Source organism: Hylaeus anthracinus, unplaced genomic scaffold, assembly GCF_026225885.1.
Source record: "Hylaeus anthracinus isolate JK02 unplaced genomic scaffold, UHH_iyHylAnth1.0_haploid 12001, whole genome shotgun sequence".
In the NCBI taxonomy this organism is placed as follows: domain Eukaryota; kingdom Metazoa; phylum Arthropoda; class Insecta; order Hymenoptera; family Colletidae; genus Hylaeus; species Hylaeus anthracinus.
Window position 1 is genome coordinate 13,233,741 of NW_026534348.1, and position 23,367 is coordinate 13,257,107.

The following is a 23,367-nucleotide window of genomic DNA, read 5'->3' on the forward strand; positions in this document are numbered from 1 at the left end:
TACTGTAAAATTTCTTTATTCTCTTATTTATTATCTCTTTTATTTACGTTTTATTCATTTACATATTTTTGCCTAAGAGTAATCGTAAATTCGTGTAAAATTACTTTGTTCGATATTCAACAGGGGATAATTAATGTTCGAGCTCATTGTTTCGCGAATGCCTCCATGAAGCTCGTGAATCCATGAAACAGAGATCGTTCCATTCGAAATCCAAGATACAATGACGGCACAATCGCAAGATTCGTGCTCACACGAACATCACAGGATGTCTGTTTCATTCGGCTGTGCTTTACGTCGTCGTGATTAAATTCATCTACATAAATATAACAATTATGTACAATATAACAAAGAGTCGTCACGTAGCGCTATTGTTTGGAACGCATTTAACCGGCTCAAAGGACGCAGTACGCTAGGCGTTTGGTCGCTGAGCTATAGAGAGAATTCAAACGGGCACTCACAAACGACATTCTCGAATCTGTGCAACGTAGATGACAAACAGAGTAGCGTGGCGACAGTGAAATGCATTGAAGCAGTGTCTCTCGATCCTTGAACTTGTTTCCAATTAACGCAAACAACAAAAGCGTTCCGTAGGCGACACAATTACGTGGGACACCCTGTGCATAAGTCTCTGTTTGGAGCATTCAAATGAAAATTCAGGCTCACTGTGTCGAAGGGTTAACGTGCACCCTTACTCAATGATATGCTCCTGATCGTAAGCAAAGATTTACAATTTTATATTCGTGAACCGCTTGAATTAAAAACGTAAACAGTGATGCGAATGGTTCAGTTTCTAGCATCCTGTGCTAAATTTCTATCTTTACGCGAGGAATTACACTGTTCGTAAGATACAATGCGGAACAAACCCTACGTTTTTGTTTATATCGATAGAAATACATAAGAATCAATGCGCGTCCTATTTTATGTAAACCCACTAAAAATCGTTTTCCAGGAACGAGGTTTGCGAAGATTATGGAAGGAAATGTAGCGTAATGGTATGGGCTGAAATTGGGCACAACGGCAACACAGATTTAAATTTTATATCGGGCTGTACGCATACTACAAAATATATAGAATTAATGGATAAGCAATTGGAAGAACTAATAGTAGTAAGTCTATTACACTTCGTGTAATAAAATTACATGAAATGATTGAATATTTGTACAAAAGTAAATGTGTATAAAATTATTTTTCTTAGGAAAATATAAAATTTCTAACCCATTCAGTGCCAGGCAATTTTTAAATAGGCTTGCACGGTCTCCTGACTTGAACATTGTTAAAAATGTTTAGGCTTATCTGTCACAAATATTTGAAATGCGGTGATGAAAGGTGGAGAGGAATTGCGAAGAGTAGAAAAGTACGAGAATTAAAACACTGCAATTTACAGCAAAAAGTTACACGAAAGTACAGGATTGTTGTATTAAAGAACGATATACGATATTGTGTTTTTTTACAAAAATTATAAAGTTTTAAATCAGCAGTCTCCTAACTTAAATATTATCGGAAATGTTTACGTCTATTTCGAAGAGTAGTACAATGAAAGAGTTAGAAGAGTGTTGTTTACAACAAAAAATAATTTTAAAAAACTCTTTAAGTAAATAGAAAAAGTATTACTTGAAATTTTACACAAGATAAAATCTCCAAAATATCAATGAAAGATTCATCCATTCTACAAACATATTTTGCATACAGAGTGCTATCATTTCGTCCCACTGATTTTAACTTCAGTTTACATTAATTTCCATAATCAAGGACTCGTTCCATTAAAACTGGTTTCCAGTGAGTTTACATGCAACGAGACGTGCGATACATTGGTTACACAAAATATATAAATTTCTACGTATATATACATCAATTAATATGTACATTTTTACGTATACATTTAAGTATAAACAAGAACTATCATTCTGTCCTGCATTGTAGAGGCCAGCGAACAAGACGAGCGATATCGATGACAGTCTTGTGATTTCGCGAAATGGACGAGCAACGCTTAGACGATAAGATCGCGAATTGGGGGTGGATCATGGGGGTGTAAACTGATGCGTCAGTCTGTGCGATGCACGATTACCCGAGGCGAGGCGAAGGTGATCGTGTGTATCGCGTTTGTTTCGAGGAGCGGTAACGAGCTTCGGGCTTTCAAACTTCATCCGATCCGCGCTGCCTCGTCCTAGCGAACATTGGATCGTCCGTGAGCTTCGGAACCGGTCGCCTGTCCTCCATTAAATGCTTAATCTCTTGTGGTTTCTTGAAGAAAGTGGTGATTGACCTAGGACGCTCCCAATCGGTCCGCTTTCCGCTCAGTCAGGCCTGCAACAGAGCAAAGAAACGGGGTTCATCGAGCTTTCAATAACGCTGGCTCGAACCACGAGCAGAAAATCTCTGCGAATATGATGACTCGCGATGATTCCTCGATGCTTTGCTACCAGGCAGCAATTGTTCGCGAAAGAATGTGCGTCCCGGTGTAACGCAGTGCATCATGGTTCATTGTTATCGCATCTAAAAGGGTCTAGACTAGTTGGCGGTGGCTTTCAAGTTCAATGAACGTATTCAAGCTACGATAATTTGAACTGTACTACTTAACCAGTTACCTATGGGGTTCCTTTTTGAGAGCGCGCAACTATATGTGTCGCGAAAATCGAACAATGACCAGTTTCGCTGTTTTTATTAAAAAATTAGATCAAGAAGATGGTTTTATTTAATAAACAGAGTTTCCTTCGACTGACTTCTCGACCGCAGAGATATCACAGCGGTCCTTGCACAATTTGCAACACCATACAGAAATAATCTATGGGATAAGAAGTCGAACGACACAAGTAAGTATAACGCGGAACGCGAATCCCTGAAACGGCACTCGCCTGATCCATGTTAGGGTTCCCGTAGACGGTAAACCGTGAATGTTAAATCCCGTCGTCCCATAAAACTAGTTTTATCAAACTTCCTAGCACCAGCGACGATTTATCGTCGACCTTTACGGCCAACCCTTACAAGATAATCCCCGTCATGCGAAAAACCTTGGGGTACACGGTGCATGGCGTTTATAGGATAAAGGCGGACGAGACCCGTTCCACGTTCGCTATAAAGCTTCGTTTAAAGTCGAACGAAGACACCATTAATGAGAAATATCGTCGAGACGAAAGCCGTTGACACGAATATAGCGCGTGCTTCAATTTCCGGTGACTAGGCTGCGTTGTTGAGCATGCAAATCCATAGTTTGATGGGGGGTTGGTGGACGAGTGCACGCAATCCCCGTTTTGCATATCCCATCGATTCCGTGCGTGAAAAATGTTTAATTGTACAGAATACGTCGAATTGTATTAACCAGTCGGCTGCGGCGTCCTCTTTTCGGAGCGCGCACTTATGTGTGTCGCGAGAATCGAATTACGGCAAGTATAGTCGTCAAACACAGAGTAATATTGGATCGCAAAGACGCCTATATATTAGGTCGTTCCAAAAATTCGTCCCACTTATATTTCTGCTACTCAAATTACTTTGTGAAAAATTAATATGTTAAGGTCTTTAAAATATTTACCACTGCGTTAAGAATCACTTCGTTAATATTTAATAATGTACTATAAATTAGATTGTGTTATCTATTGTGTCAAAGATTATCTGTCAAAGAAATGAAAACCACTGTATAATTTATAGGATGCGTCAACTTAATCTGCAGTTGGAAAACTCCACTTTGATATCGTGCATATTTAACTCTGCAGTACAAATCATATAAACCAGTTATCAATCTATTAGAGTAATAACCATGCTTTATTTTGATATGTAGCTGAGAATCGCTGTGTCGGGCCTGTACGTGTCGGTCAAACTAAATCGTGATAACTATTTTTTCGAGATTTATCAATTATAGTTACATAAAGTTGCAGACTTATCAATTTATACGAAATTTCGTCCCATTTTGCAGTTTAGAATCGCTCCATTAATGTTGTGCACATCTAACTCCAAAGAACGAATCTAATCGTCTTAATTACAGTTTCGGTGTCTGATAGCCACATAAGTGTTTAGCTGCAGTTTAGCTCTTCGAGGCACACGATTTAAGAGAGAAGTAAAATTCAAGCTGTACAACGAACTGAATAAAAAACTTTAAATGAAATGTTGAACTATATGAATATAAGCAATTTTGGCACTTTAACGTGCATACCAAATATCCCACAGTGCATATAATTCTAAATAAATAGTGGATCAGTGTTTAACCTGACCCTGAAGAGTGAAATTGCCGATTATCGCAACGTTGCAAAAATCAAACGCAAAGGTGGAACATCACGAGCATTCTTAAAAGGGAATTATATTTCCTGGAATCTGTTCTATCTAAAAAGAACGTGAACGCATGTGGAATTATTACGAGTCATTAGGAAAACGTCATCAAAGATTGCAGCGATACTAGGAGTAATGTTAATGTTTTTGCAATGAATATTCATGCAACTCTTTGAAATTAGAGATTAGACTAAGGTCATGAACTTCGATAACAAGATACACGTGGAGGACAAAGTTCCGTTCACATGACAACGTATTATCTCAAGTTAAGTTAACTCCGTGTTCTCAACTTGTTTCATGAGATTTTTTCAATTGTATTTGAAAGAAGTTTGCAAATGAATCCTTTGACTGTGAAGGGCACCTATACATATACACATATACGCTCTCGAGAAATGGGCTTAGAGAAATATTTACTTTCGTTAAATCAATTTAAAAAAAAAGTATCAGCTTATAGGGGATAATGAGATGCAACTTTGTTATATTTACAGATTATTCATAAGACGCTTACTTTCGGATCATTCCGAATTCGAAGATATCATCGATCATCTGAGACATAATGTAAAATAAACTAATTCCTATTGCGCGACGTCGTTAAATTCAGTCAAAACGACGACATAACGCTAAACTGCCGTGGATGTGTAAACAAATCCATAGTTTTATGGGGGATTTGTAGACAGGTGCAGGCGATGGCCATTTTGCATATTCCATCGACTTCAGGCACAGTTATGCTGGCCTAGAATTCTGTGATCCTTTCATATTCGATTATATTTTCAAGCAGACCGAGTATTGAGTGTTTCTCGGAATATTTGTTTACAGAAAAGAATTTGTGTAATATTTGTATAAATTTGAGAATATTTGATGTATGTTTTAAAGTACATTTGATAATAATATTAATATAATTGTTATCTTACCTCTGCCTTTTGAGTGTCCACGCCGCTCAACGCCACAGCCTCTGGGCCAGTCTCCTCTTCCTCTTCGTCGGCCACGCCGAAGACAGTTTTGTACGTGAAGGATGCCAAAAGGGCTCCACCGATTGGTCCGAACCAATAGATCCAGTGGTGGGACCACTGACTGTTCCACACAGCAGGCCCCAACGATCTGGCAGGATTCATACTGCAGCCGGTGTAAGGACCAAAGGCGAGGGCCAGTGCTGCAACGGTGAGGCCGAATCTAATCGGCACGGAGTCTGTGTTCTTTACGTTCCTCTTATCCCAGACGCCACAAGTGACCAACATCAGTATTCCAGTGGACGTGCCCTCTAGAATGAGACCTTGGATGGCTGACAGATCCTGGTGTATATCGGTTACGCAAAACATGCTAGCTTCATCCGCGCCTTTGGCACTCAGATGGCTTCCTGGCGTCATCATCTGAAACGTGTGTTTAGATGTCGATCGAGAATTGTTTTCAAAAACATACATGTGTTGTACATGAACATCCATACGTATTTGGACAATTCCTGAATTGGAATAAGTATTTAAAAAAATGTACGAATTTATGATATTAAGGAATCTCGCTTATGTTTCTTTATTCAGTACGTGTTGCATTAGAGAATATATTTTATCAATGTCCTACCGGCAATAAAAAAATAATAAAAAACAATTGTATTTTTAATTTTCCAAGAAATCTACAAAATTTATATGTGTAATTAGTGTAAAATTACGGGAATCCGTAGAAATTGTAACATTTTAAATTATCCATTTATTTACTAATTTCTAGTACAAGTCCTTTTGAGATATATGTAATCGTTCAATAGTTATGAATTTATTTTGAATTAGGAAAAAATGTACAACCAGAACTAATAGTCGCATAACGCTACAAATATGCATTTGATGCAAATTCATGTAGGAGAATTTCGTTGAATTTGAACGAGGACCTTTGCAAGCGAGAGTATTGCAGTTCCATCACTAATTACGAGCTTCCAACCCCTTTGTGAACCAAGAACCTCATTCTAAGCTATGACTTTAGCACACCAACACACAACGCTTGCAAGCTATGATACACGCAATAGTACGTTCTGAGGTTGTAACAGCCATCATAAATCAGAAACGTTTAACACTCAACATTTACGATTTGAGTCATTTGAATATTCAATGAATGTTACTCGAACATGTTAGATATTAAGGATGTATCTGAATATTCATAGTAATTGTATCGTGTAATGTTGGACATAAACCAAGTTCTTTAAGTTCATCGTTTCTCTCCAAAGAAGTATTATAAACATTTACTTTGATAAACAGTTAAATTTCCAAAACTTACTGCGTTATTGTGAATTAACGTATATTGTAACAAAATTTTGATATTTAAAATTTTTCATTTCATCTCTTCGACAGACCGATATTAATTTATTGTTAACTGTTATCACTGTCACCTTCGTGCTTTTAATTATCTTTCGTTTTTTCCAAACAATTTATTTTCCTATAAATTTCAAGGAATCGACAATCAACTTTCGTATTCTGAACAAAACCCCAAGAAAGTTTATGATCGACAAATTACTCTTGTTCAGCCAGTATTTCTTGCAATACTTGTTACCCGCAAACGTTGTTAATTGCGTAAATTATGTATACAACAAATCAAATCGAGTTAACGATTTTTCCAGATCGACGTGTTGAATGATCTACATGGTGTGCCAACTTAAACTGCAGTTGAAATAAGCTATCCAACTGTGTAATACATCTCCGTAATCATCCTGCATCGCATATTGTGTCGAACTCCGACTAATATACATACAGAGTGTCTCGCTTTAATCTACAATAGCAAACCTTTGCTTGATAACACGGTACCCGTATAGGTCAAAGTTCCAATTGCAACTGCAACGTATTATCGAAAGCCGAGTTAACCCCAAGCCCCCTCACCGTTTCACACAGTTTATTCCTCTGTATAGAGGACAATCGCTAGACTCGACAATTGGTCGTGTTCTGATTTCTTTTGATATATTTTCGTTCGCCCGGCATACCACAATCGGTAATGTGTCCTGGTTTTATCCAGGACGAATGATTAACGAGCATACCAACCCTTAACATTCCAAATCCAACGATTCCACCGATCATCTGGGACAAAAGGTAGATCAAACCCTCCAAAAGAGTCTTTTTTCCCAGCACCACGGATCCCACGGTGATCGCTGGATTAACGTGAGCGTGACTGATGTGTCCCACAGACTGTAAATAAAATTCCAAGCAATCTTTACTATCTAATTCTCCTGGATCTGGTAGACGTTCATCTGCTCCCCCTCCCCCCCCCCTCAACATCCAATTGTAACTCTTATCGCGCGAGGCTTATAAATTGTCTCGAAGCGACAACATAATTATCACCGATGCACGCAGAAATCATTGAATGCGGACATCTTTAATCGCGCGCCTAGTGATCGTGTTCGAGAATTTCAACTGAACAACAAAAGGTAACAACTGAATAACTAGATAATATTAAATTCTTTTAAGGGGGAAGATGTTTGTTTAGAATTTGAGCAAGAACAACATTATTCCACTTTACAAATTCTCGAGAGTTTAGAGAACTTTCAAATAGGATTTCAAAATTCCGAAAAAATAGAGAAATTCGAGAATTCCTGAATCTCAAAAAATGAAAGTTTTCAGAAAAATATACTTGTCAAAAGGATATTACACAACTCGGCCAATAAATCTTGCGATCTTATCTTCCAATTACGTCAACCTTGATTATTTTAAGTTACGCGAAAACTTGATGCGATAAGAGGAAAGGATAATTGCAATGATATCTTTGTACGCGAGCTTGACGGTCGCGTTTAAAATCTATTTAATCCCGTTACGAAACCCTAAGAAAGTAAGTGTCAACGATCGTAGCGATCGTTCTTGTGAAGATCTCCACAGACCTGGATGACGATCATCACAGCCAAACCGAAGGTCACCGCGATCTGAAAGTGAGACGGGACCACGCCAAAGGTTCCAACGCATCCCATGCAACCCATCAGGACCAGTATCGAGGTGCCCATCATTTCAGCCAACGCTGTCAGTATCGTGTTCTTCATTTCACCCTCGCCTTGCATTAATCTCTTGAAACCTAAATGAACAAACAGAACAACAATTTAAATTTATTCTCACGTTTCGAGGACGTAATTATTACACTTCAACACTAATACTACCGAGATCAACGCACATCTATCATGCATATACAGTGGTGAGCATCTACTTAATACGTATCGAGATTTCAAAATTATCGAAATTTACAAAATAAATTTTATGAGTTAATATTATGAGCATTAAAATATATTTTTAATGTATGTATTTATTCTACGGATAGAATTTCATGGAAGTATATCCTTTATTTATTTAGGTACTCGCTATTATACCCCGTTGAATTTGTTTTCAATTGTAGATATAAAAAATATTCTATTGAAAAGAGTTCGTAACTTGCGATCGAAGTCTACAGAATAATACCTATGTTTAAATGATTTTGTACATACATCTTTACATATTTATTCGTGTATTTAAAGATTCATTCGTCATTTTCAAACAGAGAACGAATGTTATTTTAAGGAAGTATATCACATTCGTGTCTTAATTTATATAAATCATTATCACATCGTTAGTTTGAAATCATAAATATGTATGATGGACCATCAATGTGCAAAATATCAATGTATATTTATAATACTAATTTCTGTTCTTCTTTGAATCAACAACATTTCATGATTTTAGTCACTCAGAAATATTAGTGATTTCACCTAGAGACAGAATTATCATGTTCAAACTTGTTCCCAAAGTAAAATAACGTAGATATATTTCAAAATTGAAATAAACGTGAAATAAGGCAAAAATAGTGTTCTAAGAAACCTTATTTCAAATTTGTACAGGTCTGATTCATTGTGGATTTTATGATTAGTGCTGACGCTATTATTATTATTCTCGCAATATTCAGACAAAAGTTTTAATTAGGGTGAATGCTGGAAAGCACCAGGTGGTATCTAGATCTGTGGTGGACAACTTTACTTGCTGGTGGGTCAAATAAAATAAAAGGAACATATTCTGAGGATCGTTTTAATTTTAATTTCAGATAATATTAAAAATACTTAACAGTATATAAATTCAAATGTTTTTTAAGGTACCTTGCTTTCTAGTGGCTTCGTGAGATTAAAAAATCTCACTAACAAATATTAAAACACTCTTATATAAAAACAATCACAAAATTATCGTTATACTCTTGTTGATCGCTACCAATTACGCTAGTGAAAATACAGATTAAAAGGTGGCACGAGTCCTTTGATCTTGCGCAACAGACGATGACAGAAGCAGTGAACGGGAAACAATAAATCGTGTTAAAATCAAGGTGCTCCGTGAGAACATGGTACATACTCGGTGCTCCCGAACATCACGACTCAACAACATTCACTGATTAAACATCTCGAATCAATGCGACAGGAAAGTACCACAGGAAACTCACAAACCAGAAAATACGGCACTTTCGACACAAATTCACTTTCTCGAACCTGGTACGGCGAGTATAACGTCACCCTACAAGAAATTATGGAACTTCTTTTGGGGTTCAGCGTTTGAACGAGAAAAACTCACAGATCTTACCGCAACCTCGACTCATTCTATGCTGCTCCTGCGACTCGGCAGATTTTACGTGTACGCGAAACGACTTCCACCGACGGAGTAAGTTCCTGGAACAGTTAACTCGGTGAGGTTGACTTCGCGAAGGACGACGTGAATCGTTGGTACATGTGACTCCGCAGCTGGTTGGTCGAGATCTGTTCAACGCGCGGAAGCTCTGATGGCGAGATCGTTTAGATTACCGCGTGTAAGCACCACTGAAAAACACGTGTTTTCCCCTGCTTATCTTATCAAAATTCTATTGACCTCGGATTAGGCACTACTCGAGTCAATGTCATATTAGGCAAAGTCCATCGTATGGAGTAACTTTCATGTTTTAAATAAGAGATAACGTGCATGTAAACTTCTGTAAAAGGAACCATACACGAACAATAACAGAATTGTAGATGTTGCAAGGGATGCTATCGCTGTTTAATGGAAATATTCACTTTTTTAAATGTATACATATGTTTACTTGTAAATTTAAAAATGGTCTAATGTTATAAAATAATGTCTCAATGATGAAATTTTTATCGTCCTGCTGGTATTTGTTGGCTATCCCAAGCCAAAACTATCCACTGCTCTTCCATGTATTTCATAATTTTCTCGAATTTCGTATACAATATAGAATTTACATAAATGCAATGATACACGACATGTTTTTAAATAAAATATCCATTTCGCTGCACTTGCATTTAGAAGACTACACTTTACACTCTTGTGGGATTATTTCCCAAGAATTACTACCTTTTTCTAAAGTATAGCCTTGCAACTTTCCCGATAGCCTCAAAGATAAATCTTCAGCAAAGAGGAAAAACAATGATGAAAATCAAGGACGGATGCGAAGTACGTCTGCGTGCACTTTTTAAAATTTTAGTGAATTATTAATTAACACTTTATAAACTAAGTTAATTAAGAGTACGACTTAGAACGTTGTTATAAAGGCACGCATTGTTTTTAAGCTTACAGATTGCATAAACTAATATACATAAGTGTAAACACGAGTCAACTTAAAACGAATGACTCATGACCGGTTAGCAAAGCGTTAACAGGTTGATCCTGAATAATCTGTCTTGAGGGAATATACTAACGATGAAGTGTAGGTAAATTTAAAAACAATGTTTCATATTTTCCTATCGAAACCTGATTAGATATTGAGCAAAATGGATTATCGGATATTGACATTGCTACTTGCAATCTGTTGGATTCTTTGATATATATTCGTCATATGTAACATTTCTTTTAAATCTTTATCTAAACTTTAAGGAATAGGAAATGCGCTTTTGTAGAGGACACGTTTGAAATTCTCTTTGCGACCCAGCACGAAATCGACTATTGGTTTATATTCAAGAACATCCTGTAGAATACTAAATAGCCTCTTGCAACACTATTGAGGAAACCTTTGGCATCCGATTAAGTATCTGACAACGAGACGAGAAAAGTTGAAAGGCATCTTGCGAATAAGCTTGGTTCCTCCGCAATGGGAAATAATTAGTTCCTGTAATTAGATGCTCCCAGCGACTATGAAACTTATCTCATTGCACTTTTTAACCAGAATCGAGCTGACGTTGTTCAGGTGGTAGGCAGACGCGAAGATTAACTCTTCGAGGTAGATGATTGCTGCTAGCATTAAATTGTTATAATTCGTGAAACATCTGCTATTACTAGAACGGATGTTTATGTAAATTCATATTTTCAGAAATTCAAAAAAATAATTGAGACTTAAATCAAAGCATATTTTATACATCCTCATTGATTTCTCCATACTTCTATTAAATATAAATGCAGAAACGTGTGCAGTCTAGTTATGACATTCATGAAAAGAAATTTAACCATTTGTTTTAAGACAGATATATATGAAATTCACGATGACAGGTACGTGCGTCCTCTGGACTCAAGTAATAAACCCAGATGAATGTACTAAATAAATGTGGTAATGTAAATATAAAAACATAAATGATATTCATAATTAGATTCGTAACTTTTCATAAATACTTATTCCAAATCGAAGTTGTCCACGTACTTATGGATAGGTCTGTAATTCGACGCACGGTAGCAGTGATTTACAACCTCAGATCAGCTACATAACAAAGTCACAGCTGGAACACTTTACGATCAATTTCTGAAGGGGGGAAGATCGGTATCACGAGACGCGAAAAGAACTTTCGTAAACACTCGAAACGTGTCTCGTCAGGTGACTTCTGCGCGGAGGAACGTTATCTGTAAATGCGTGATCCAGCGTGATCTGTAAATGATGATCCAGCTGCCTCGTAATTTATGGAACGGTTTTTGGCCTTCCGATGAACGATGTAACGACAATCTCGTCAACTTCGCGAAGGGAGATGAATGATGCAACATTCTTGGTTCCGTGTTACCGTGCAATGGCGACTTCCTGCATCGATGCTCGATCGAGGCTGGAATCCTCGCGACGACAGCCGCGATAAAACGATTTTATGACCGATTCCGAACGATTCCCGTGAATTTTAACACGTCCCGTTCGAACTACCTTGACTCAAATGCCGGGATACGTGGTTCGAATAGTGAGCAAGGTTCTCCAGGATGATGCTTTTACCATGAACTCGATCGAATCCTGGCTGCGATCAGCAATGGCTCTAAACATGCATCAGCAGCACTATTTGCAATTTTTCATTGTAGTATCGCAATAGTATATTGCTGATCCTATCGTTGGAAGCGTAGCTTTCGTTTATCGTTTATTTGCATTGAATCGGTCGTATTGGAAGTTCAGACACCTACTCTATTAGCTTTATTTGTAAATAACTTTCATTTCTTCACTTACAATCTATTTCCGAATTAACTATTACGTAATAGGTCTAAATTAATTATATAAGCACTATAAATGATTATCACTTGTTCGCACTTAGCAGTCAAATTATAAATTGCTACCTGCAGAGGGTTCCTTGAAAGCATGATTATTTGTTATCTGCAGCGAAAGTTATTTATGAATTAACCTAATATTTGTTATGATACTTACACTGTGTCTTTAAAGATTCACCTAACAACGAAGCTAAATCGCCGTCACTTGTATAGAGTCGACACATGCGACGTCGAATCGTCGACGAGGTCGATCGTCCTGCGTTTGGCGCGCTGGACCGCGATCGTCGGTGATTGCAGATAACGAAATCGCAAATCGCGTCGACGATGTCCACGTGGATCCAATTTCCACGGATATGGATATTTTCATCAGCGCGAGCGATCGATTGGTTCGATGGCGAGTGTGCACGGACAGGGCAGGTGCATCAATCACAGTGCACTCTTCCAATGAGCGTCCATCCCTGATTACTTTCCGTGTATTCGGGACCGGAAAGGCGAATTCGCGGTTGCAGTATATGCGGCTTGGCTGTACAAAATGCAAATAGGCGGACGTGTTTCGCGGAAAAATCATTCGTTTCGTTCTGTTCTCTGCCCGAGATCGCTTTCAATGCACCCTGCGCAACGGTGAACACCGTGAAATTGTTTTTTTCCCTTCCCCTGTCGCTTTTGCCATTTTCGTTCCCTGGAAATAACTAGAAACTTAGTTGGAAAATGATCAATAAGTTCTTCGATACGTTTAACCTTCTTGGACTGAATTACTAAGAAAGAGTGATTACTGACTCTTGACCTTTCTTAATTCTGACATTGTGTTATCGAAATGTTGATATCGACTAAATTCATTAATTAATCGCGTTTTGTGTCATATTTACGTACATATGTATGTAGGTTTTTATCTTCGATCTTTTAACTAGAACATTCTACGTGTAATGATAACTGGCTTGTCAGTCCAATCAAATTCTGTCTTAATAAGAACATCAATCTTATTATCAATTCCTATGTCTGTTACTGTTCCGAGATAGGGAATGTTATCGATAATGTTAACGACCAATTAAATTTTACAAAAAAGATTAAAATTGTTTGTTAATAACCATCATATTATTCTCACAGCGTGCAGTTTTGAAAAAGCTTTTTAAATGAACTGAGATATAAAAAGTTTAAAAAATTTTTTATTAATACCTATACTTTGTAAATAATTTATAAAAAGTATTCTCGTTTCTTAAATCAAGGTTCCATTTATTTTTATACTCAACATTCAATGTATATAATTTTCAGAACAATACTTTTTATAATTCCCGAGAAGGACCGAAACGGTAACATCGAAGACATTTTAATACAATGCTTGGGAGAATCATAAATGACTTTCGAATTTTCTTTAATTCGAATAATCTCAATTTCTAATTAGAAAATTTGCAAGTACAGAAAGGAGCCCCGAAAAATTTCGATTGTGTCATGACTTTCATAATCCAGTTATAACAACAAATTAATCCGACGAAGTAATCGATTCCTCTTATCAATGGTAACGAATAACCCATTTAGATAATAACGTACCCAAGTGCTTTTTTTTCGAGCTGGATTCCCGATCATAATGAAAAATTTGTTGCGTCACAAACATATTATGCAACAACGCTCGAGTATCCTTCTATAAAAAGGAACGTAAGTATTAGACGGACAAATTTTCCATATGTATAATTACGATAAAAATCACGACTATGAATGCGCGTATTTGCATCCGTTTTAACTTAATGTTTCTTTTTCATTGTATTCTTGGCACCTCGGCGCTACCCACCAGTTTTTTTCAACAACCATTCATTCTATACTCTCGTGTCAACTTTTAATTAACGATGTGATAAAACTCATTTTCATTTCCTGAAAGTATCTTTCAAAAAGTATCCTGACGTTGTATTTCTCTGTTAACTTTACAAAAATCCAAGCATATTTTATTCGTTGCCGATGGAATCAGGAGTACTGTTTAACTCTTACTTTATCTCTTCTAATTTCGAGACATACTTAAGCTCGATTCGCGCGAACAATTAACATACCTCCAGCGTTCACTTTTGCGTCGGTGAATGGATGATTGCCCTCGATCCGCTCTACACAATGTAATTACGCGTAATCTATTCCCGTCGTTTTGTTTCACTCGCAAACAGAAGACGTTTAAATGTTTCTTTAGGGTGCGACAGTGAATAATCACATATTTCGAGACATTTTTATCACTAAATATTTGCTTGAAGATTGGATGTGATCCGTCGTCTAAAAAAAGAATATCGCGTAGTAAACGAGCCAAGAAAAGAGACTTAAAGAATTCTTAGACAGCATGGTTGCGGTCATTTTTCAAAATTATTCTGAACAAGACAAAGTCGTTAGTTTTATCTCCTTAATAGTACTCTAGGATTTTAAGATAGGTAAAGATTTTTTTGCTTAATTTTTTAAATACATTTACATGTTTATATTTTTATGCATTTATATATTTATATACAGGATGCCCCACCTAACTTTTGCATCTTACATATCTCACGAGTTTTTTGTAATAGAAAGAAATATCACATGATTGATAGACAAAAAGAAAATGATTTCATGTTATTTGAAATTTCAAGATCATTGGCGTTTTTTAAATTGGAAGTTGAAACGCTTATTTCAAATAATCAACAATATGTCTACCATCTAACATTTTATAGTAGGAAAGGGCTCCTCAACGTAATTAGCTCGAAATCTCGAGGACCCTAAATCCGCCCTAAATCCCAGATCCGCCCTTTGACTTTGACGACCCAAGATGTGTACGCATCCCTAATAAAGGGAGAGAGATCGTTGATGGTCCAACGATCATTCGCCTACAATTGCAACGATGCTTTAATCTATGATCCGCATACAATCGGCCGATTCCATAGAAACGCCGTCGAGAGATTACGCGGCAATTTGTCGGTATAATCTGCCTATTAGGGGTATAAACGCCGTCAGATATACTGCACGGCGTACAGTTCGAGCATAAATTGACTAATGGCTCCGTGGCAGGCTGCCCGGGTACGACGCGGTGCGAGTCGACGCCGACGTCCCTTATTTCCTCCTCTCAAGGTTCGTCTTCAACCAATTTTCATTAGCTCGCCAAGCTACGTCCGATGGAATTGCATTCTTGCAACGGGATTACTCTCCTTTCTCGAGCCATTGCGTTCTGAGTACCTAAGAAGACGCATGAGTATAGCTTTGGAGGTTGAGGTCGACAGAATCGAACACTCGTGGGATGTTCTTGGGATAACTGAAACGAATTTCATCCGGATAACTGGAACGATGTCTTTCACTACTATTTATGGCTATGCGATTATTACATTCATTTTAATCTGTTGAAGGGGAGAAACAGTCGGAAAAGTCGTGACGCATTTTTGCAACAGGTGGCACTAATTTACTTTTGGTAGTACTAGAGTCAGTTGCAACCACTTGATTGCTGTCATTTGACAACTAACAACTCTAGCTTCGTACTAAACAAAAGACTGATCGATTTGGTTGAGTTTGGAAAATTTTACGATAAATTGAAAATGGAAGATCAAACTGTCCATTTTCGCCATATTCTATTGTTTTACTTCCATAAAGGGAAGAACTCAAGCTTGCGAAAAGTTGCGTAAAGTTTACGGTGACAATGCTTTACAAGAACGTCAGTGCCAACGATGGTTCACGAAATTCCGTGCTGGTGATTTTAATCTCAGTGATGCTACTCGGTCAGGGAGACCCATCGCGGTTGATGATGACAAAATCAAAGCAATAATTAAAAAATTACTGGAGCTTGGATGGGATGTGTTACCACACCCACCATACTCGCCAGATCTTACGCCATCGGACTTCCATTTGTTTCGCGCTCTTTAAGCTTCTTTTCGTGATATAACGTTCGATTCCGATGAGGCTGTTAATCAGCACCTTAGTCAGTTTTTCGCCGATAAAGACAGGTCCTTCTATAAACGAGGAATTATGAAACTCACTGAACGGTGGCGAAAGGTTATCGAACAAAACGGGCTATATATCATTGATTGATCTTTGTCCTTTTGTATAAATAAATAACATTTGAAAAATCAAGAAAAAATATGTCATGACTTTCTCGACAACCCAATAGTTGGGCTTAGGTTTGCCAATTTTCATAATTTAAGTAGGTTAAGGTTTCCAAATAAAACGAATGAATCTTCCTTATACGTCATTTGTGTTTTCCTTATAGATAGTATTTTATCGCTAGTCTGTTGATGTTAATGCAAATTCATATTTTTACAGATTCAGATAAAAATCTGAAATTTAAATGAAAGTACGTCTTATCTTTTGAACAGCGTAACATGTATTTTTCCATTCATATTCGTATCGTGAAAGAATGGATATCTTGCAATGGTAAAGAAAGGTTTTTACTATTCGGAAGTACAGAATTGAAAATTGTAGCTTATAACTGGTACATACAGTGGATGTAGAATGTATTCTTACACAGATCAATTTCCCAAAAAACTTTTGTGTGAAATTGTAGTTTCTTAACTTCTTTTTGTATAATCAATGATATTTTACATATTCTCGGAAGTCTCTAGGATAGATATAGTCCAAACAACATTTACTAGTTAATATAATTTGTGAAATTAACAAAACATTTACAGTAGAGTTTGTAACGTAAACATATTAGTTTATTGCTCCGTACGAATTAGAAAACATCAAATTTCCAGTAAAGTACTTTTAAAAATGGCTCTAATAGATGAATTGAAGAAGATCCCACTTCGAATAACTAATAATTTAGTTAATTTAATGCTTAGAAGAGTTACAATAATTATAAAATCAAAAGGATATTCCACGAAGGAAGTATCATATGCTTGTAAATTAATGTAAATTTCTTTTTTTTTAATCAAGTTTTAAAAATTAAACAGTTGTGCGAATACTTATTGCTTCAGCATTTCTATCGATCTATCTAATTCTTTTTTCTTGTTAATTTCGCAACTTACATAAATAGCTATATTTTTTGTAATCTATCTATTCTAGATATTTCCGAGAATATGAAGAATGTCATTGTTTATAAAAAATAAGTTAATAAATTACAATATTACATAGTTTTTTTGGAAATTGATCGGTGTACGAATACTTTCTACACCCACTGTATGTATTTGTGTCTTAGTACTATGAAATCACATAGCGAACCGAGAAGTTTGTTCGTGCTGTTTCAAAAGGGAGTTTTTTCGCGCTCTATAGCGAAAACTTTCCAGGAAGTTTCATTCTATTGTTTATATGAAAAAGAAAGAGGATACAAAAGAGCTTCCATTACCCTTTTCTTTGTTACATTTACAAGGATGGAAGTTTCGTTTTTGTTAGAATGAAAAAGAAACAGCGTGCTGAATCATTCTTGTCTTTTATTATTTTAACATTTACATTGCTAAATTTTGTAATTTGCATCGACGTCACTGTCGTTAGACGTACGAATTGTTTTGTTATTTTCAATTTTCGAACTTCGGTATTGGCTCAAAGTTGAATATTGGACATTTTATGGTTTCTCTGTTCTTTTGACTATAACATGGAACATTTTTTAGAAGAAATTGATTCCTACATTTTAAGACTAACTTGTTTATTTCTATCAAATGGTATGGTCATTACTAGATCAATATTTTTACTAATACAGACAAATAATTAAAATACGTAATAGCGTAATGATCTTGCCGTTAGAGTGCGTTCAAGTTCTCTACCGGAAAAATACCATTTCACATTAAAAATTTGTGATTTATGATTTTCCTGTATCTCTACTCTAGAGCTCCTTGATTTCTGCATTCGTTGTGACTCAGTCTAGTCACTTCAAGGTAACTTTGTTATAGGTCATGGAGTTTTCTTTCTTATCGCCTATAACTTACCAGTATAAAGAATGCGCGAGATTATTCAACAAAATTGAAGGCCTCTGTGATATATCTGTATGTACGCTAAAAACTGAAACGCTTCTGTCTAATGAAACTTAACGGATACAACATGTTTTACAAAAAACATTTCTTTAAAAATCATTAAATATATTGTAACCTCAAATCATAATAGTGATTGTCTCGCACTTTATATAAAAAACAAGAAGTAACGTAACTAAAAGTCTCTGGTGGCGAACGTATAAATGTACAACGTTGCTTCTTATTATGCAAAACACGATCACGATAAACAACCAAATTACGTAATTCTTTTTGATTTTCTAACGGGTCGCACTGCCCCTCTGCGCACAATCGCTCCTTCCCCTATCGATCAGACATTCGACACCGTATTATCGTTTCAGCTTCCGGTTGGCGTTAGGACGCTTCGCGGCTCGATAAACTCTCCGCCATTAAAATCGATCGAGTTGCCCATTAGTCGTCAATTAACGGTAGCCATCGACGATCTCGGCGAACGATTCGCGGAAAGCCAGAAACGCGGTGAAAAATCGTCGGACAAACGACAACGCGAGAGGCTCCTTATCACGAACGTAACGTAATCTAGAAAGCTTCCGCGTGATATACGAGCGATTGATAAGGTCAACAGGGCCAGGTTTTCGTAAGCAAACAGGACACAGTGTGTCACATTTCGTTCAGACCCAATGCATTAGCTGCTTTCCGACAGTACAAATAGAGAGAGAGAGAGAGAGAGAGAGAGAGGACGGGACAAAAAGCGCTGGTGTTATCAGCTGACGTTAAGTGATAACATTTGCTCTCTAGCAATTGATGTCGGCCTTGTCATGTGTGGATTTCGTAAACTACGAGACCAAGATCTGACAGCGATTCAAGAGATTCGTGCTCCACGGGGATGAAGAACGCCTGACCGAAAATGCTTCAAAAAACTATATTTTAATAATATGTTTGATCTTTTACTCTCGAATGATCCAACGTAAAATTATTCTTGTCAACTGTGGAAAACGAGGATCTTCATGTGGTTATTCTCAATGAAAAAAATAAATCAAAATAAACGAAAAAGTTTTGTTTACTAGTTTAGCATGTCTACCGTTATGTATAAAAGTATTGACATCCCACAGTTATTTGTCATGTGAAATAAAAATTTGTTTAAAGAAAGCCTTTTCTTTCAAGCGTACAATAATAGCTCCTTAATCGCGTCATTGGCTACTGAAATTCTATTTAAAAATCCCGTACTTTGACCGATGAATAATTAAAGTTTCGCAGGAAACAGGCATCCGCGCCCGCATTCCATTTAACAAGCGTGAAATATTCATCGAAACGACAAACTCTGATACTCTAAGCGCTGTCCCTGCCTTTGTCACGCCAAGTTCGCCCCTGTTCCCGCCAAGTATCGACCACGACACATCGAATCTCTGTACGTGACTCCAGAACATGTCGGCGACTCAAGACAAAAGTGATTTTCGCTGAATCAGAAGCTTGTTTTCGTCACTACGATTCTTCGTTCATTCAAAGGTCAATGAAAGTCAACGTTCGTAAATGGTCGGAAATGAGAAAGTTTTGCATAATATGTATTTATGCATCACCACCTTTCAGGTCAAAAAAAGACACTGTTAACATTCTATCTACTGAGAGTCTAATGGCTTTTTATAATTACAATGTCTACCTACTAGAAACTATTAATTGTGTTTTTGGGTGTTCATCTATAGTGCTTCATTTAGGGGTGTTCATCTATAGTGCTTCATTTAGGAGTGTTCATCTATAGTGCTTCATTTCACGCGTACAATAACAGTAAATTACCATATTCACTATTTAAAATAAGGAATAGCATTTTATAAATAACGCTATCAACAACGTAATTTCTGTTTGTGAGAAAACGATTATCAACGCGTTAGAAACATAGACTGCCTAGAATTAATTTATATAGAAAATGTAAGAATCCTTATACAACATTAATTCCATCTTACAAAAATATTATTTGATCGTCCTAAAAGTTCGTGCCATTTATACTTCTATTTCTCAAATTAATATGTGAAACATACTCTCAAGTGCCACAAGAAAAGATAATCTGTCTCATTTCACGATAGTTTCTCACCTCTCTCACATAGTCATTATACCGTTACTAGAAAATGTCTGTGGTTTTTTTATTCAATTTCGACACAGTCTTCAGCACGATCTTATGGGACGACCTAATACTTTCACGTACTTTGAATTTTTCAGAATGTCAGATATTGTCATATAATAATCCAATTCGAGAAATTCTTCTATTTAAATACATTCCTTTTAAATGATTAATACCACGTGCACGGCTGGCGTTTAAATCTCAAACGCCAACGTGTGCGCTCGGCGGGATCAAAATACAACGAGGTGCAAGGTCTTCCGCGCTATCGATCTGGAAATTGCACTACAGACAACAGCAACTTCCCGCGAACCGTAATCGTCTCGGTCAGTCGTTCGAAAGTCGCAAAACTGTGTCACGCGTTTCTGCAAACGTGTGTCGGGCCGTCCTGACACAGTACCGTGTATTGTGTACAGAAGCTGTCTTTCCACTTCACGTGTTTATACTCTTGGTTGACGCTACCTACTCGAAATTGGTTTAGGAAAAGTGGTGCCACCCGTATTTGTATAAATTCGAACCAATTAATTTCTACGATACGTTTCATTACAAATTGAGGATGGCAATTGTTGATCGTGGTTTTTTTTCTTAAACTAAATAATTATAAACATGTCTACAAACTCTAGAGATAATAAATCTTCATGAAAAACATCAGTTGATACTTGCTTTTATCGGGTGCAGTGTATTGTGTACAGAAGCTGTATTTTCACTCCACGTGCCTGCTCTTGTTTGGCGTTGTCTACTCAAAATTCGTTTAGGAAAAGTGGCGTCACTCGTACAGGAAAATATGTATTTGTTCCAGGGACTAATCAATTTCTACGATATGCTACTGACAAAACAAGGAAATGTATGTAATTACTGATAATGGTTACGATCTTAGTTTTCTTTGTCAATGTACTAAGGAATACATCCATAAACAAGAATCCTTTCTGTTAAATTAAATGACTGTATAACGTCGTCACTAATTTTAGAGATGATTAATCTTTATGAGAAACACTAGTCGATATCATAACATAAACAGATAAAGGCCTACGAAGATTCACTTTGTTCTCTGTGTACAGTTTCTTCATAATAATTAATTCCATATCTTTCTTTGTCCGTTTTTATAAATTCGCTTAGACTTACAAATATTTAAAACGTGTTAAAACTTACGAATATATTTTATTTTTACTAGACTCTTGATTCGTTGCCAACAACGATACGAGATAAGATTCCCCACAGAAGGTAAACAGAAGAGTGCGGTATATATTTTCCCGTACCATGTCTCGTTTTCGAAAACATCGAATGCGAACATTACGGGGCATGCGCGCCATAAAACAACCACGTACTTTCAACCTCAATTTCCTAGAAAATGAATCCAACCATGGAAAAACATTATTTCACATACTCGGTTCATTTTCCTTCGCCCGTGTATCTTCATATATAGCAAAACTTTAACGTCGTGACGTGAAACACAATATTATGAACGCAGCGTTCGTGGACAGTGTTAGACGACTAGGTACATTGCCTAGATCCAAGGATCGCGACAAATGACACTGATTATTAAGATCGAGTCACTTGCTGAGATAGTCATAATTTAAAATTTGCTCAAATCTTTGAGGTAAGATGAGTTAAAAATAGTCACGTCTTTTCTTTTAAAGGTAAAGTTATGAGATTGTGATTCTGTGCAACTTGGTTTCACTTTTCTTTTAATTTCAATTATCAACTAATAGATTAAGTACACTTTAGAATATATGAATCTGAATTTGAACTTTTCTTTCCAATCGTTTGTCTCAAACATTTAATAACCACCGAATGAATACACTCCACGTTTATTTGCATTCTTAACGTGTACATAAGGAGTTTTAATTTAGATAAACCAACATTCCTTCAACCTAAATTAATCCTTTAAAATTGTAAGCTTTATGAAACATGTACAGAATCAAAACCTATCTATCTTTTATTCGTTTCCCGAAATTTTCATTTGAACAAGAATTTTTCCCATCTCTGGTCACCGACCTAGTTTCCACCGAGGATTTGATACGAGTGCCAAGTACCTACTTGATTCGAAGGTGTATCGATCCAAAATAATACGCGTATTAAACGCCACCGCAGCGCTGTACACACTCGTGTACTTTGTGGAAACGGCTGAATTAAGATCAATAGAGTTGCGCACCACTGCTGTAAACTAAATCACTTTCAATCTCATACACTCGATTCGCTGGACACATTTTCTTCGCCCAAAGAAAATCCCTGCGATGTGTCTTACCTGAGCGTAAATCGTAGGAGGACATGACGCCGTCTGTTCGGAGGACACTCGTTGCACTGACACGCCGAATCGAGATCTACCACGGGGATCGAGATCGAGAGTGAGAGACAGCAAAGGGGCTAGCGCGCACCGTTGGTCGATCGTAGCCGACTGTTTGTGAACGTGAACGATCGTACGCACTTTTATCGCATCGGCACGTGGTCTCTCGCGGTTCATCATGCATCCATCCCCCTACTTACGACACGTAACCTCCCTCTCTCACCCATACTCCCTCCACAATCACTGCTACACGAGTTTATTTTTGATTTTCGAAGCATTTATTTTGTACCGCGGACAACAAACTCTGTGCCAACTGTGTGTTCGATGAGTACCGAACTGTCATGGGATTGATCGAGGAAGTAACTTTAGATGATGAGATTAGCGTGGATCAGTTGGGATTTCGATGATAAGGTCTGCAGAGTGAGGCTGAAATAGGGATGGAACTTTGTTTGGCTACTT

At 37.0% G+C, this 23,367-nt stretch overlaps 1 protein-coding gene across 1 annotated transcript; it reads right to left on the minus strand.

Annotated features, from left to right (window-relative positions):
- LOC128891470 (aquaporin AQPAe.a-like) lies at window positions 1-22,885 on the minus strand. Its single transcript, XM_054150971.1, has 6 exons — window positions 22,870-22,885; window positions 9,804-9,889; window positions 8,099-8,286; window positions 7,269-7,412; window positions 5,169-5,624; window positions 1-2,304 (listed from the first exon to the last, which is right to left on the minus strand). The coding sequence occupies exons 2-6, from the start codon at window positions 9,817-9,819 to the stop codon at window positions 2,299-2,301; spliced, it is 810 nt and encodes a 269-aa protein (XP_054006946.1). The 5' UTR covers window positions 9,820-9,889; window positions 22,870-22,885; the 3' UTR covers window positions 1-2,298.
- Between the last annotated feature and the right edge of the window lie 482 nt (window positions 22,886-23,367).

Excerpts from the sequence above, each read along its gene's own strand:
- LOC128891470 (XM_054150971.1), bottom strand. Across the intron at positions 7,413-8,098 it reads CTGTGATGATCGTCATCCAG|TCTGTGGGACACATCAGTCA; the intron begins GTCTGTGGAGAT and ends TTTTATTTACAG. Across the intron at positions 5,625-7,268 it reads TTGGATTTGGAATGTTAAGG|ATGATGACGCCAGGAAGCCA; the intron begins GTTGGTATGCTC and ends CACACGTTTCAG.